This window comes from Lactuca serriola, chromosome 4 (assembly GCF_051521515.1).
Source record: "Lactuca serriola cultivar US96UC23 chromosome 4, Lser_US96UC23_V15, whole genome shotgun sequence".
Taxonomy (NCBI): domain Eukaryota; kingdom Viridiplantae; phylum Streptophyta; class Magnoliopsida; order Asterales; family Asteraceae; genus Lactuca; species Lactuca serriola.
This window is the reverse complement of record NC_136411.1, coordinates 230872911-230888491: the sequence shown is the minus strand read 5'-3', so window position 1 is coordinate 230888491 and position 15581 is coordinate 230872911. Positions and strand designations below refer to the sequence as shown.

At 34.5% G+C, this 15581-nt stretch overlaps 1 protein-coding gene and 1 long non-coding RNA gene across 4 annotated transcripts; one reads left to right on the top strand and one right to left on the bottom strand.

Annotated features, from left to right (window-relative positions):
• Positions 1-3253: 3253 nt before the first annotated feature.
• On the top strand, positions 3254-5245 carry LOC145096821 (cytochrome P450 CYP82D47-like). The gene is made up of 2 exons (XM_079034185.1): positions 3254-4247; positions 4362-5245. The coding sequence occupies exons 1-2, from the start codon at positions 3282-3284 to the stop codon at positions 4989-4991; spliced, it is 1596 nt and encodes a 531-aa protein (XP_078890311.1). The 5' UTR covers positions 3254-3281; the 3' UTR covers positions 4992-5245.
• An 8261-nt stretch (positions 5246-13506) lies between these two features.
• Positions 13507-14877, bottom strand: LOC145096820 (uncharacterized). Of its 3 annotated transcripts, none has more exons than XR_013704087.1 (4): positions 14575-14877; positions 14369-14465; positions 13988-14133; positions 13507-13919 (listed from the first exon to the last, which is right to left on the bottom strand). It is a non-coding gene; the product is annotated as an uncharacterized LOC145096820 (long non-coding RNA). The 3 variants fall into 3 exon arrangements; XR_013704088.1 differs by having other exon boundaries at positions 14024-14133; XR_013704086.1 differs by having other exon boundaries at positions 13507-14133; positions 14575-14872.
• Between the last annotated feature and the right edge of the window lie 704 nt (positions 14878-15581).

Below are 15581 nucleotides of genomic sequence, written 5' to 3'. Positions count from 1 at the left end.
GCCAGGAAGTATGTGTCATAAGCGGATCACTCACAGATGGAGTAGAAGTTGAAACATCAACAGTAAGGGGATGATTCCTTGATGCTGCATCCGTATCAATTGGAATATTGGCCATCTGTTCAATGGTAGGAGGCGTAGCTTCTTGAACATTATCCACTTTTCGTGTCTCTGTTGACGGTTGAGCAATTTCATAGACACCATCAAAGAAGGAGTCAAGGTCCTCATTTGTGGGAAATAGTCATCCACAAAGTCAAATTCATTTGCACATCATCATGTCTAGCCAGGTTACCACCAAAAATTGAGTCATCATCACTGAAACCCTCATCATCACCATCACCACCCGTATCTTGACTCTTGTTAAAGTCACTATGTACCACCACATTGATCATGGTGACATGTTCCTCTACTTCAATTGCAACAGGAGGAACATTTGCTTCTTCATGCTCTGAGACGGTAATGACATCGTCTTCAGATTCCAAGTGAACGGAGGAATCACTGGACTCAGATGCATCATTCAATTCAAAAAATGCCCCAAACTTCACAAAAGGGTATTTTCGTTAGAACATAAATATACCATGACAGTTCTGTTTAATTAAATTAATTGTGTGTGACCCAAGGGATTACATGTCTAAAGTTTCTCCTTCCTTTTCAATCTCCAGGAATTGGTTGTTGATGAGCAGTTGAAGGAACCTCGGGTACATGAGAAATTTATCTTTTCTCTTTCCTTTAATATTCCTGATAAGTTCGTTCAAGATGAACTTGGAGAATTTGAAATCCAGTCTTGCAGCAAGAGCGATGATTGCACCTGTGTTCAGTAGAGAGATTTCAGCCGCTCCAGATCTCCTTCCCGAGATGCAGCTCACAAAGACATAAGCTAGAAACCTCCAGTATGGTGGTAATAACTTCTTGAGGGTTGGAGGACATCTCCTTCATATCCCATTTTACCGAGAAGTTCTTGAGCTTGATCCATTTCAATATTGGTCAGGAAACTTGGTTGGTCTTCAATTCTCAAAACCTCCCGGATTATCTACTCTGTTGTAACGACCTTGCTTCCTTTAATAGTAGCTTCAACAGACATTAAGCCACCATTCCGCTTTTTCACTACTGCAGTCTTCCAAAACTCTTTAATTAGGCTTTGCTAGATCACTGGATTTAGAGTCAGAGCAGTAGAGCAGTAGCATTTCTTCAAACCATGGATCATGGAATTGAATTCACCATGAGCTTCTGGAGGGTCAACCAAAAGGATTGCCAAATGTGACTATCAGCAAACTTGAGTCCATCCACTTTGATCTGCACTTAACGAAGCCATGTGATAAAATAATTTATTTAGTCATTGAAGGTTTTACTCATGTAAAATTTTAATTAGGCTTTAATGGAGATTAAGTGTTTAAAACAGTATTTAATGTCGAAAAATCGAGTTTACGGTGAGATAGGGAGTCTACGGCCGTAAACGGGTGTACGGGCGTAAACGGGTGTATGACTGTGAGCCCTTCAATGGCCGTAAACAGCTCAAGAACCGTAAACGCCAACAGTTTCAACTTCTTCGATTAATCCTTCGATTCAAGGTCGTTTTACTATTAAAATGGCATTTCGATAGTCGGAATATGCATACCTACAAGATTAAACAATCAATTTCGAGTTTCAAACACAAATGAGATGGATCAATGAATAGTAATTGAGAGAGTTTTCGGGTGAGTTTACAGCTGGAAGAATGAATAGTGAGCAGAGGATGTTTACAGCCGGACACATTGGGTTTTATACCTGAACCCAAAACCCGGTCCATTATCCATGGGCTGCAACCCAAGAAGCTTCAACCTTACAGTTTCAAATACGATTAGTTTTACCTATTTGATCCTCAAGGAGCATACGTGAGAACATACAGGGTATTATGGTTCCAAAATTTCGAACCTACAAAAACCCACTTTAAGCATTCGATTTCAATAACCAAGAAAAAAAAAAAAAAAAAAAAAAAAAAAAAAAAAAAAAAAGAATGAATACTTGGACAATGAAAGTTAATTAAATATGAGAAATGCTGCACAAACAGATTAAGGAGGTGGAAATATTGGATTTCCATGAAATTGGTTCCGATCTTGGTAATCAAGATCAGAAATATCTTGGTGATTATTGATTTCTAGGAATGGATGAAGGCTTGAGATTTTTTGGGAGCTGATTTGTTGCATAGAAGTTTGAAATTCTGAATTGTTTCCAACGTCATAGGAAGAATGAAGGCGGATGGGGTTTTAAGAGGCAGAAAGGGCATTTTCGGAACTTCACATACAAACTTTGAGCGGGAAAATTCGTTGGGAGAGAGGGCTTAACAATTGCCACATGTCAATTAGGAACTCATTTATTAGGATAGAAGATAATAATGAATATTATTATTAACATTCATAATTATAAAAATAGGAAATTTCATTTAATCTATTAAATCTAAAAAAGTTTGAAAATGAGCAAACTTTACGCATTATCAATGGATTTTTTGAACTATGATACTCGGTCGATAATCGTCTAAATTATTTAAAAGAAAAACTATCAAATATACCCACAAACTAGTACAGATTTAAAATTGATAATCCTGCAAAAAAAATAAATAAATAAATAAAAAAAAATCGGATCACAACGGTACTTTTATACTTCTCTCTAACCAATCTGTCTCTTACGGAATGTTTGTAAAATTCTGTCAACAGGGGCTTGTGTGGTAGTTATATTTATGAAAAATTAACAAAATATATGTATAAGTTGTATAATTTATGTCATTTGATTAATTTTGATCAACCGAATGGAAGATGAACTCGATAGATTAAAATCGAGGATAGAAAGAACAAAAAAAAAAAAGGAATAGATGATTGAAATTGGGGAAACAATCAGAGTATGAGAATCGGAAGACGCTCTGATACTATTTGCTTTTAGAATTGTAGATGATGAAATGTTTGATAGATTCATTTCATTACTTGGAAATAGAAAAACATGGAGTTTATATACATGGGTACGAGCTTAACCTACACACATGAAGCTAAAAAGAGCCTAACGGTAAATGATTAAAAAGAATAAAGCTTTTCTTCTGTCTTCTGTTTTAACTTTTACTAACTTAATTACCCTCAAGGTTAAATATGTCCAACAAATTGATGTAGATGTAGATATAAATCAATTGGATCCACTTTATTGTTAAAGGTTGACCACGATTGATCTTTAAAGGACCACCACAAGGTTACAAACACAATATCTTAGCTTTTTAGGTTTGCAAATAAATACAACCACGCATTCAATTTGCTCACTCGGCCATGGAGTTCTACCTCTTAGTGTCAACTATTGTTGCAACAATCTTTGTCTCTATTCTTGTACACCGTTTACTACAACCTATCCTCCACAGAAAGAAGGAAAACACAGGGAAGAACCTGAAGCCACCACAAGCAAAAGGGGCATGGCCGATAATAGGACACTTACACCTTTTAGGTGGACCTGAGCTACCTCACAAGGTTTTAGGTGACATGGCAGACAAACATGGCCCTGTTTTCGCCATCAAGCTTGGTGTTCATCAAGCTTTGGTGGTGAGTGATGCAGCGATTGCTAAGGAATGCTTTACTACCAATGACAAGGCTTTTGCAAGTCGACCGAAAATGGAGGCATCGAAAATCATGGCCTATAATTATGCGGTGCTTGGCCGTGCTCCATATGGGGACTATTGGCGAAAAATGCGTAAGATGCTTGTGTTGGAGGTTCTTTCTCAACGAAGAGTTGAGATGCTTGGACATATTCGAGCTTCAGAAGTTAGAGCATCAATTAAAGATTTATATGATAGTTGGGTAAAGAACAAACTTAGTGAAAGTTCAGAGTCACAGATGGTAAAGGTGGAGATGAGTCAATGGTTTGGGCACTTGCTTTTAAACATTATGGTTAGGATTGTTTCAGGAAAGAGGTTTTTGCCAAACGATGAAGAAGGGGTTCGATTTCAGGCTGTGGCAGGGAAATACATTGAGTTATTTGGGGCATTTTTGGTTGCTGATTTTATACCTTATCTCAACTGGTTGGATGTAGGCGGATACAAAAAATTGATGAAGAATATTGGGAAGGATTTGGACAATATCTTTGACCGATGGTTAAAGGAGCACAAACAGGAGAGTAAGTCTATACAGCAACATGAAGCAAACCAAGACTTTATGCATGTGCTAATTTCCATTCTTCGAGGTGCTTCTAAACAGGAATTCCCGGGTTTTGACCATGATACAATTATCAAAGCGACAAGTCTAGTAAACTCAACCTTTTCATCTCAGTGTTTCATGATTACATTAAATATTTCTTCAGCCTTGTAACTATATAACCTAATCCACGAGTGTTTAATTGGTGTAAATTCCTGTTCACAGCTAGTCCTAGTAGCAGGCGTTGAGACGACATCTGTGACATTAACGTGGGCTTTAGCATTGTTGCTCAACAACCCAAAAGCATTAGAAACTGCCCAAGATGAAATTGATGAGCATGTTGGAAGGGACAGACTGGTGGAGGAGTCAGACCTGAAGAACTTAGTCTACCTCAATGCCATCATCAAAGAGACTTTGCGCTTATACCCAGCTGGACCGCTATCTGTTCCTCACGAGTCAGTGGAGGACTGCATTGTGGGTGGCTACAACATTCCAAAAGGAACTCGTCTTCTGGTAAATCTTTGGAAGTTGCAACGTGACCCAAATATATGGTCAGATCCCACCGAATTCAAGCCTGAGAGATTCTTGACAAGTCACAAGGATATCGATGTCAAGGGAAACCATTATGAATTGCTTCCTTTTGGTAGTGGTAGAAGAATGTGCCCTGGTGTTTTATTTGCCCTTCAGGTTTTGGGTTTAACGCTAGCTCGTTTGATACAACAGTTTGTGCTCAAAAAACCATCAGACGAACCTGTTGATATGACTGAAAGCATGGGGACGACTAATGGCAAGGCAACACCACTTGACGTTCTTTTGGGCCCTCGTTTACCCACTGATATGTATAAAGTCGGTTAGTGATATATCAACTTCAGATCGCATACAAATCCCATTCCATCAATCATTCTCCATAAAGCAATCAATTATGATGGGGGCAAGCAAAATAACCCAATTATGACAGCCACTGTCGAACATGAATGATCGGTTTTTGAGTACTCCTATTATTTATAAAGTAATTAATAAAAGCTTGATAATTATTATGTAATGAAGTCATGTGGCTGCATTCTACTCATCTCGTTTATATATGTGTTGTGTACCGATCACATTCCATATGATAATGTTTTCATTGTCACAATTAAGTTTATATATGTGTTCTGTACGGATCATTTTCATATGATAGTGTTACGAAAAGTATTTTTCAATTAGATTAAAAGAATGGATGATTAGAGTATGCTGGAGAGTTTAATGGAAAAGTTGAATCACTATAAGAATAAACACCTATAGAGATGAGTTCTATAGGGACGACATAAGTCGTCACTATAGGCTTTCTATAGGGACGACATATCGTCACTATAGAGTTGACCATTTTTATTGACTTTTTAGATACATGGACTATTTTTCGTCTCAACATGTTAAGCGGGAAAAATAAGGGATTGGTGCGTTCTTTAAACACCTATAGAGACGACAAATCGCTCTAATCACTACAAGAAATATACTCTTTAACGGCGACACTATTACCGACGACAAGAGGCTTTACCGACGGCTTTATCTAAAGTCGTCGGTAAAGCCCCTTGCCGCCGGTAAGAGTGTCGCCGCTAAAGGGTTGTCACCCGAATCCGCACTTTCCCCCTTTATTGCATCTCAACCGTTCGATGAGATATCCAATCCAACGGGTGGGGTGCCTTATCCTGTCTAACCTAATATCGGCGACTCAGATGTCGCCGCTAAAGGTTAAAAAAAAGTCGCTGCTAATAGTCCGCTAAAAATGACGCGGTACCCTTCCCTCCAGTTTGTCGCCGCTATTACTCATTGTCGCCGGTAAAGCCCCTGGTGTCGCCGCTATTGCCTGTCGCAGATAAAAAAAACGCACGCAGATAACCTCCCTTCTTCATTTTCCTTTCTGTTTGCTTCCAATTTCCTTCACTATCTCGCCGATTTCCTCTTCAATCTGCTTCTTCCAAGTAAATTTCTCCCAACATTGTTCCAAGCAAGTGTCTCTAGGTGTGGTTAAAGCTTTGGGATCAATTTCTACCTCAATTTCTTGAAGAAAGGTAAGTTTTTTTTTGATGATTTCATTTTTATTTTGTATGAATTTCGATTTGTAGCTTTATGTAGTGATTGAATGATAATAAATTGTTCATATTCTTGTTTTTGGTGGTGTTGTTTTGGATTAAAAGCAAGTTAGTCAATTTTTTGTTTGTGGTTATTGAATTGCAATTAGTTGTATAGCTTCAAGTTGTATTTATATGTGAAATTATGTGAAAATTGTCATATGTGAAAATTAGATTGTATATTCTGTATTTGTTTGAATATATGTGAATTTGGTATATATATTCCAATGTATGTGTGTTTGATGTATATGTGGTATATTAGTATTTGGTAGAAATTATATGTATTTGTTATAAGTAGAATGTTATTGTGTGTATGTGAATGTATGTATGTTTGTTGTAAATGTGATATATGATTGTGAAACTTTTGTATTTGGTATATATAGAATGTTATTATGTATATATGTGAAATTATGTGTATTTGGTTTAAGTAGGATATTATTTTATGTGTATTTGTATTTGGTGTATATGTGGTATATGTATGTAAAAGTATGAAAATTGTCATATGTGAAAATACATTATTTTTATAATTTGAAAAAAAAAACACAAAAAAAACTATAAAATTGTTTAAAAACTTATATACAAAAACTAGAAAGCTTCTAGTTTTTACCCAAGCTAACTCCAAACTAATTAACCAATAAGTTATATAGTTAACTTATAATTGGAAAAAAAAACACAAAAAAAAATTATAAAACTGTTTAAAAACTTATATATATTTTAATTTCGACGGTAAAAAAAACAACACAACAATATAATATGTATGTAAAAGTATGTGAATTTCATGTTCTTATGTATTATGTAAATTATGTGGTTTTCTTATAAGTAGGATGCTATAATTGAAAAAAAAATAAAAATACATTATTTTTATAATTTGAAAAAAAAAACACAAAAAAAACTACAAAATTGTTTAAAAACTTATATACAAAAACTAGAAAGCTTCTAGTTTTTACCCAAGCAAACTCCAAACTAATTAACCAATAAGTTATATAGTTAACTTATAATTGGAAAAAAACACAAAAAAAATTATAAAATTGTTTAAAAACTTATATATATTTTAATCTCGACGGTAAAAAAACAACACAACAACATAATATGTATGTAAAAGTATGTGAATTTCATGTTCTTATATTTTATGTAAAATTATGTGGTTTTCTTATAAGTAAGATGCTATAATTGAAAAAAAAATAAAAATACATTATTTTTATAATTTGAAAAAAAAAACACAAAAAAAAATATAAAATTGTTTAAAAACTTATATACAAAAACTAGAAAGCTTCTAGTTTTTACCCAAGCTAACTCCAAACTAATTAACCAATAAGGTATATAGTTAACTTATAATTGGAAAAAAACACAAAAAAATTATAAAATTGTTTAAAAACTTATATATATATATATATATATATATATATATATATATATATATTAATCTCGATGGTAAAAAAACAACACAACAACATAATATGTATGTAAAAGTATATGAATTTCATGTTCTTATGGATTATGTAAAATTATGTGGTTTTCTTATAAGTAGGATGCTATAATTGAAAAGAAAAATAAAAATATATTATTTTTATAATTTGAAAAAAAAACAAAAAAAAACTATAAAATTGTTTAAAAACTTATATACAAAAACTAGAAAGCTTCTAGTTTTTACCCAAGCTAACTCCAAATTAATTAACCAATAAGTTATATAGTTAACTTATAATTGGAAAAAAACACAAAAAAAAATTATAAAATTGTTTAAAACCTTCTATATATTTTTTAATCTCGACGGTAAAAAAAACAACACAACAACATAATATGTATGTAAAAGTATGTGAATTTCATGTTCTTATGTATTATGTAAAATTATGTGGTTTTCTTATAATTGAAAAAAATAAATAAATAAATAAATTATTGTTATAATTGGAAAAAAAACACAAAAAAAATTATAAAATTGTTTAAAAACTTATATATATTTTAATCTCGACGGTAAAAAAGAACAACACAACAACATAATGTCTATTATAAAATTGTTTAAAAACTTACAAGTAATTTTAATTAAAATTAATTAAAAAAATGCATAAATAAAAATTTTTAATTTATTTTTTTCATTTCTTTATTACTTAATTTTTGTGATATTTTAGATGTAAAAAAAATGTGGATTGGAAAAAAAAAACAATGCTAATTCTGTATACTAAACTCTAAACCCAAAATTATGTTTCAGCAACATCATGTCTATTGATAAAAGTTGGACTACTAATCCTTATCGAAACCATCCCGAGTTCCAAGCAGGACTCAAAGCTTTTATTGAGAAGTCCAAGTCGCACCTTGATAGTAATGGTAAAATCAGATGTGCGTGTGAAAAATGTGATAACCGTTACTTCAAGTACCCGACTGCAGTTGAACGCCATATATTTATAAATGGTTTCAGTAAGGCGTACAAAATTTGGATCTATCATGGTGAATCTTTTATTCCTCCAGTCGTCTTGCCAAGTAACGAAATGGCCGATTTAATCGACGATGTGATGTGGGAGTCGAGAGAAAATGATACCAACCTCGATGAAGGAACCTCGAATACAAGGGGTAGCGGTGTGGATGATGATTTTGCACAGTTGTTGGAAGAAATGGAAACTCAATTGTATACTGGTTGCATCTTTTCTTCCCTTGAGTTTCTAGCAAAGTTAATGCATATCAAGGTGAACAACAAATGGACTGATAGTTCATTTGATCTACTCCTTGAGCTCTTGCAATTAGCATTTCCCAAAGGCAACAAGGTTCCCCTTTCACATTATCTAGCCAAAAAGAAACTAAAGTCTATTGGCCTGGGGTATGATTCGATACATGTGTGCAAAAACGATTGTTGTCTCTTTTGGAAAGAACATGATTTATTGCAAGTTTGTCCCGTTTGTAAAGAGAGCCGATGGATCGATAAAAACACCAAGGGTAAGAAAGTACCTCATAAGGTGTTACGGTACTTTCCTGTGGCCCCTAGACTACGACGTTTATATTGTTCGAGGCACACTGCCAAAAATATGATTTGGCATAGTACCAGACGTTCAGAAGATGGTGTGATGATTCATCCTGTTGATGGGGAACATTGGCAAGATTTTGATAAAAAAATACCCCGACTTCTCGAGTGAACCCCGTAACGTACGCCTAGATCTTTCAGTTGACGGTTTCAATCCATTTGGAAACATGTGTAATCCACATAGCACATGGCCGGTCATACTCACCACATACAATCTGCCAACCCCGTAACGTACGCCTAGATCTTTCAGTTGACGGTTTCAATCCATTTGGAAACATGTGTAATCCACATAGCACATGGCCGGTCATACTCACCACATACAATCTGCCACCCTGGCTTTGTATGAAAGAGTCATCATTCATGTTGACTTTGTTGATTCCAGGACCGAAAGCTCCAGGTAAGGATATGGATGTTTTCCTTAGACCGTTGGTGGAAGAGCTTAAACATTTGTGGAACTCAGGCGTACGTATTAAAGATGCAGCGACAAACACATTCTTCACGATGAGAGCTATGTTGTTGTGGACAATAAACGATTGGCCAGCTCGTAGTAGTTTATCAGGTTGGAGTGGGCAAGGGTATAGAGCATGTGCTACTTGCAATGAAGACAATCCTTCATACCGTGAAACAAACAAAGTTGTATATATCGGTCATCGTCGTTTCCTGGATGCTAATGATCCGTTAAGAAAGAGGTTGGACTTTAACGGGATGGAAGAGACAAGACCCGCTCCGAGACACTTTAGTAATGATGACATACAAGAGCAACTAGGTGGTCTACTAACTCGTAAACCGGGTAAACATCCTGAGCATGGAGGCGGGGAGCCAAAGCGGCAAGATTATGAGTTGAACTGGTCGAAACGAAGCATTTTCTTCGAACTCGAGTATTGGTCTTCTCTACAGTTGAAACACAACATAGATGTCATGCATGTCCAGAAAAATGTGGACGAGAGTTTGTTAGGTATTCTCCTAATGAACGATAAAAGCAAAGACACATCAAATGCACGAGAGGACTTGAGAATTCTAAACATTCGGAGAAATGAATGGTTGCAAAAAAATGGTGACAGGTTTCATAGACCCTGAAGGATATGAGGAAGATTCTGATTAGAATAGTTCTTATGTAATGTGTATTTGTAATATGTGTTTGTAATATGAACTTTATTTGGATTTCTAGTTTAAATAGAAATGTTTATTCCTATCTAAATGTTTATTCCTATCTAAATGTTTATTTCTATGTAATGTGTATCTATAATAAAAATTGTATTTGTATATCTTATAATTTTTCAGGAAATGATGAGAGTGTGGCTGTTGTTTATGTTTACCATGGTTGCTGTCATGGGTCGTGGACATGAGGGAGGCGGAGCTGAGGACCCACCTTTTACAGGTGGTAGAGGTCCTGGCCAACACGAGCAGGACGGTAAGTCTTATCATGAATTTTTATTTACTATTTTTGTTCAATTATCATAAATTAAATGTCGTTTCTAATAATTTTTAATTACATTTGTAGTTGAGGGACTTGCCCGAAGGAAAGTTCGAGGAAAAGCAAAAAATATAAAGCTTGAAAAAGCAATCTTGCAGAACCAGGGGAAACCAATAGGCATGCAATATGATAGGGATATCACATTTAATCCTGTAGGAGAGGCGGGAGACATGTTTTCCCGAGAAGTTGGGAAAACAATGTGGCAGATGGTCCCTTTTGACAAATGGAGTTGGAAAAGAGTTGGAAAACAATGTGGCAGATAGAATTATTAAAGCGACAAGTCTAGCAAATCCTACTAGCAGGCGTTGACACGACATCTGTGACATTAACGTGGGCTTTAGCATTGTTGCTCAACAACCCAAAAGTGTTAGAAACTGCCCAAAATGAAATCGATGAGCATGTTGGAAGGGACAGACTGGTGGAGGAGTCAGACCTGAAGAACTTAGTCTACCTCAATGCCATCATCAAAGAGACTTTGCGCTTATACCCAGCTGGACCGCTATTTATTCCTCATGAGTCAGTGGAGGACTTCATTGTGGGTGGCTACAACGTTCGAAAAGGAACTCGTCTGGTGGTAAATCTTTGGAAGTTGCAACATGACCCAAATATATGGTCAGATCCCACCGAATTCAAGCCTGAGAGATTCTTGACCAGTCACAAGGATATTGATGTCAAGGGAAACCATTACGAATTGCTTTCTTTTGGTAGTGGTAGAAGAATGTGCCCTGGTGTTTTATTTGCCCTTCAGGTTTTGGGTTTAACGCTAGCTCGTTTGATACAACAGTTTGTGCTCAAAAAACCACTAAACGAACCTGTTGATATGACTGAAAGCATGGGGGGGACTAATAGCAAAGCAACACCACTTGACATTCTTTTGTGCCCTCGTTTACCCACTGATATGTATAAAGTCGGTTAGTGATATATCAACTTCAAATCGCCTACAAATCCCACTCCATAAAGCAGTCAATTATAATGGGGCAAACAAAACAGCCCAATTAAGACGGCCAATATGGAACGTGATCGATCTTGAGTATTGTTTTTGAATACTCCTATTACTTATATAGTTAATAAGAGCTTGATAATTACTTCATATTAAAGAGATTCATAGTACAAAATCATCATATTGAGAAGGTACCTTCCTCTTACAGGAGAGCAAGAAGATCGGTCTGAAGAAGCACCTGTATGTACATCAAATTGTTTTAACAAAAATAAATTACTTCTTCCCGATGGTAGTCACATGGAAAATGTGATATTCCCTCCTCAATCGTGTTAAAATTGAATTGTATACCTTTTGGCAACCAAACATGTAATGCAATAGAATCTTGGATTCCAATTACATTGAATTATGTTGGAATCCATGAGCTAAAGCACGTGTGTATCAACAAAAATCTAGATAAATCTAGTAAACAAAAACACAATGGAATGGAATCCTAGACTCCAATTCCGTTGGATTCTCCTGGGATACACAACAAATATGGTCTAAGGATACTGTTTTATTCACGGATTCTGGTGGAATCCAATGATACTCAAATGTGAGATTCCATTTCATGATCTATTTGGTTGCCCAATTGACGGAATTGAATTCAGTCAATTCCGTCAAAAAACCACCAAAACCCATATATGATGGATTTCATCATTTCTAAAGTTGTCTTGTATTGATCAGTGTATCACTGAAAATACAGGCAACCTCAAAACTGGAACTGTGAACTCATATAATAATGAAGATGCAAAAAATAGAGAAGTCATAATAGATCTCGATGAAAAAATTGTATAAAAAACCAACAGTGACAGATCTTGATGAAAAAAATTGCATATCAATTGGTAAAAAAAACATGGAACAGAAGTTGAATAAAAATTGCAATCGACCATTTTTTATAAATATTTGTTTTTAATATGGCTGGAATTGAGATCTCAAATGAAAATGGTACCTTTTTTTTACCGGTATTTGTTTCTCAATTTTGAGATCTTATTCAGAGATAAATTGCACATAGTGCAAATCTCTACATCATTTCTGAAAATCCAACCTACCACTTTTTCTATCTCTCCTGTCTCGTTTCTCATTTTCCAATTGACATAAATCAAAAGTCAGATTTGGTAAACGTTTGTAAATGTTTTTGTTATATTTAGAAACTTAAATTAGAAAAAAAGGAACAATTAAGTTTTTTATTCCTTTTATATTTTTAAAAGATGCCAACATGGCCTAAAAACTTAGCTGCCTAAAAATTAGTTGAAGAAATTTTATGATAAGAAAAACTAATGTTAAATATTATGAGGTATTGATCGTTTGTAGAGCAAATTATAAAAATGGTCACTACTTTTCATTTTTAACGTGTAGGCGAGTAGATAAACAATTGTTAATTACCAGGTAATCATGAACCATAATAAGGAGCTATTTTTTTTTCCTAACCAAGTCTAGTATGGATGAAGTGGGACAATGAGTGAATCCAGTATATAAAAGATGAATTGATTTGGTACATATAATTGAATACACATTAAAAATTAAGCCTGCATTGCTCACCAAAAAAACCATGTTATGAATCACTTTGAAGAAGAAGCAAAAGGAACCTTGTGTTGATTACGCTTTCAGTTTCTTTCAAGTAAATAGGAATGTTGATAGATGGATAGAGAATAATGTGCTTACATTTCCTGTTTCAACATATTTTATTCTTGTAAGAAGATATTATAGCTTAGTGTGATGACTATTTCCAATCACAACAATACATATCATATACATTTGAAAAGCAAAACCATTTTCTATGGTGGAGAAGCACTTGTGAATCATTTATATTTTAAGGAGATTCTTCTCATTGTTATTCACATAAGTTAGAGTTAATCACACATTAGGTGCATTAATGGAGCAGATATCCACATACTAACAAACAAAAAGAACTTATTACAACATAAAAGAATATTAGTTGTAGCAGGGATACTTGTTTCACAACAAAGTTTAGGGAAATTTCTCCGATATCAAAAGCTAGAAGTTGATGTAAGCCAATACCTGCAACAACATACCAAAAGATGGTTGAAAAGGATCAACGATAAACTAAAATTCAAGGATCAACGATAAACTAAAAAGATTTGAAGTATGATTATCATCCCTTTGAGGCATATCAACAAACACCTTGCATGCTAAAACCAACAGAAGAAAAATTCTAGCTCCAGATGGTGGAAAACATATATAAAGATGTAGGGAACTGATAAATGATACAAAAGTAAGTATCTTCATCGAATTCTTTGAAATCTAAGTAAAAAAAATACGAACCAACTGAAGAAAGGTTTGTGTTTTAAGAACTTATACTCTTTAACTTGAACGAACGTGAATATATCTCGCCTCCTATCTCCGATGAAACCTGTAAGGAAAATCGATATACCAAAAAGCTATCCCATGTCGTCGGAAAAAGATATAGCCTACAAAGTAACACAGACAATTTCCAATTTGAGACATGTGAAATGATATTTCTTTCCTAAAAGTCAAAAAATTAACCTAAAAGTTCAACAATAAGAAAGTCGTTCTAGTGGTTTAGAGAAAAATGACTTGTGCAGTGGTTCATAGAGTTTCCTTCTGATCGAAATCAATTGAACTTTTATCTTCTTTGGCTTGGAATTTCAGAAAGAGGGAGAGAAGAGATGGTGGAAAACGCACCTGAACAGCCAATGTCCGTCTTCAATTTATTTCATTTCGACTTTGGGTCCGGTCAACCGGAAGAAAGCCGATAACTTCCATTCGCTGTGGAACTTGACTGTGCAAAGAAGAATCAAAATCAAACAGAGATGAAGGAATTCAAACATCAAAAATTTTAAGAATAAAACTTGGCAATTGTCAGCCAAAGCAAAGTCCTTAAATCTTACCTGTCAGCCATTAAGTGCACTTGAGCAAGGTAGATAAGGCAATGGAAAGGAAGCGAGACCCTGCGAAGCATCGCGTCAATGGTTCCATGCTAGTGAACAGAAAGGTTTTTTTTCGGGCGCTAAGCTTCAGTCAATTAAAGCGGTGGAGATGAGGATTAAAGTAGTAGTTTAGGAGGTAGTTCAGGAGGTGGACTAATCCCGATTGAATTAGAATAACTGATGAAAGTATCGGAGCAAAAAAGATGTCCAAAACGGGACACACGTCCAAAACGATACCATCCACATGTAAAACGGGACGGTCCAATGACAGATTATAAGAAAAAAAAAAAAAAAAGACGAATGAGAACACAGGGTAGAAAATGAAAAATAAAAAAAAATAAAAAAAAAAGAATTAGGAGGAGTAAAATGAAAATCCCTAAAAACATAAGGATAATATACAAAAAGAGCCAAAGATATGGACCACATATGTGAAAATGATGGCAAGTTTATTGTTGCTAACTTAGGACATTTTATATATATATATATATATATATATATATATATATATATATATATATATATATATATATATATATATATATATATATATATATATTAAATGGATTTTATAAAATATGTCATGATGGCACTTATAAAAACCATTAAATATGTGAAATGATACAATAATTAAATATAGACAAAACTTCAAAAATGGTCCTTGTGGTTTTCAAAAATATAAAGTTTAGTCTTTAAGTTCAAAAAACCTCATAGATGGTCCCTCTGGTTTCAAAACTTTTAACAAATGGTCATTTTCGCTAACTCCGTTAGCTTTTGGTCGTTAAGTGAAGGATATTTCCGTTATTTCACAAAAGAGGGACCATTTATGAAGTTTTTTGTTATTTAAAAAAAATATAATTATTTAATAAGGGTCCCACCCTCTCTCTCTCTCTCTCTCTCTCTCTCTCCTTGAAGCCACAGCTCAGGAAAGATGGATAAGTTGATGTCGGCCTCTCCATCTTCGATTATCG

Bases quoted from the DNA above. Each gene is read 5' to 3' on its own strand.
- LOC145096821 (XM_079034185.1), top strand. From the start codon at position 3,282: ATGGAGTTCTACCTCTTAGTGTCAACTATTGTTGCAACAATCTTTGTC. The intron at 4,248-4,361 runs GTAAACTCAACC...TCCTGTTCACAG, and splicing joins TTATCAAAGCGACAAGTCTA to CTAGTCCTAGTAGCAGGCGT.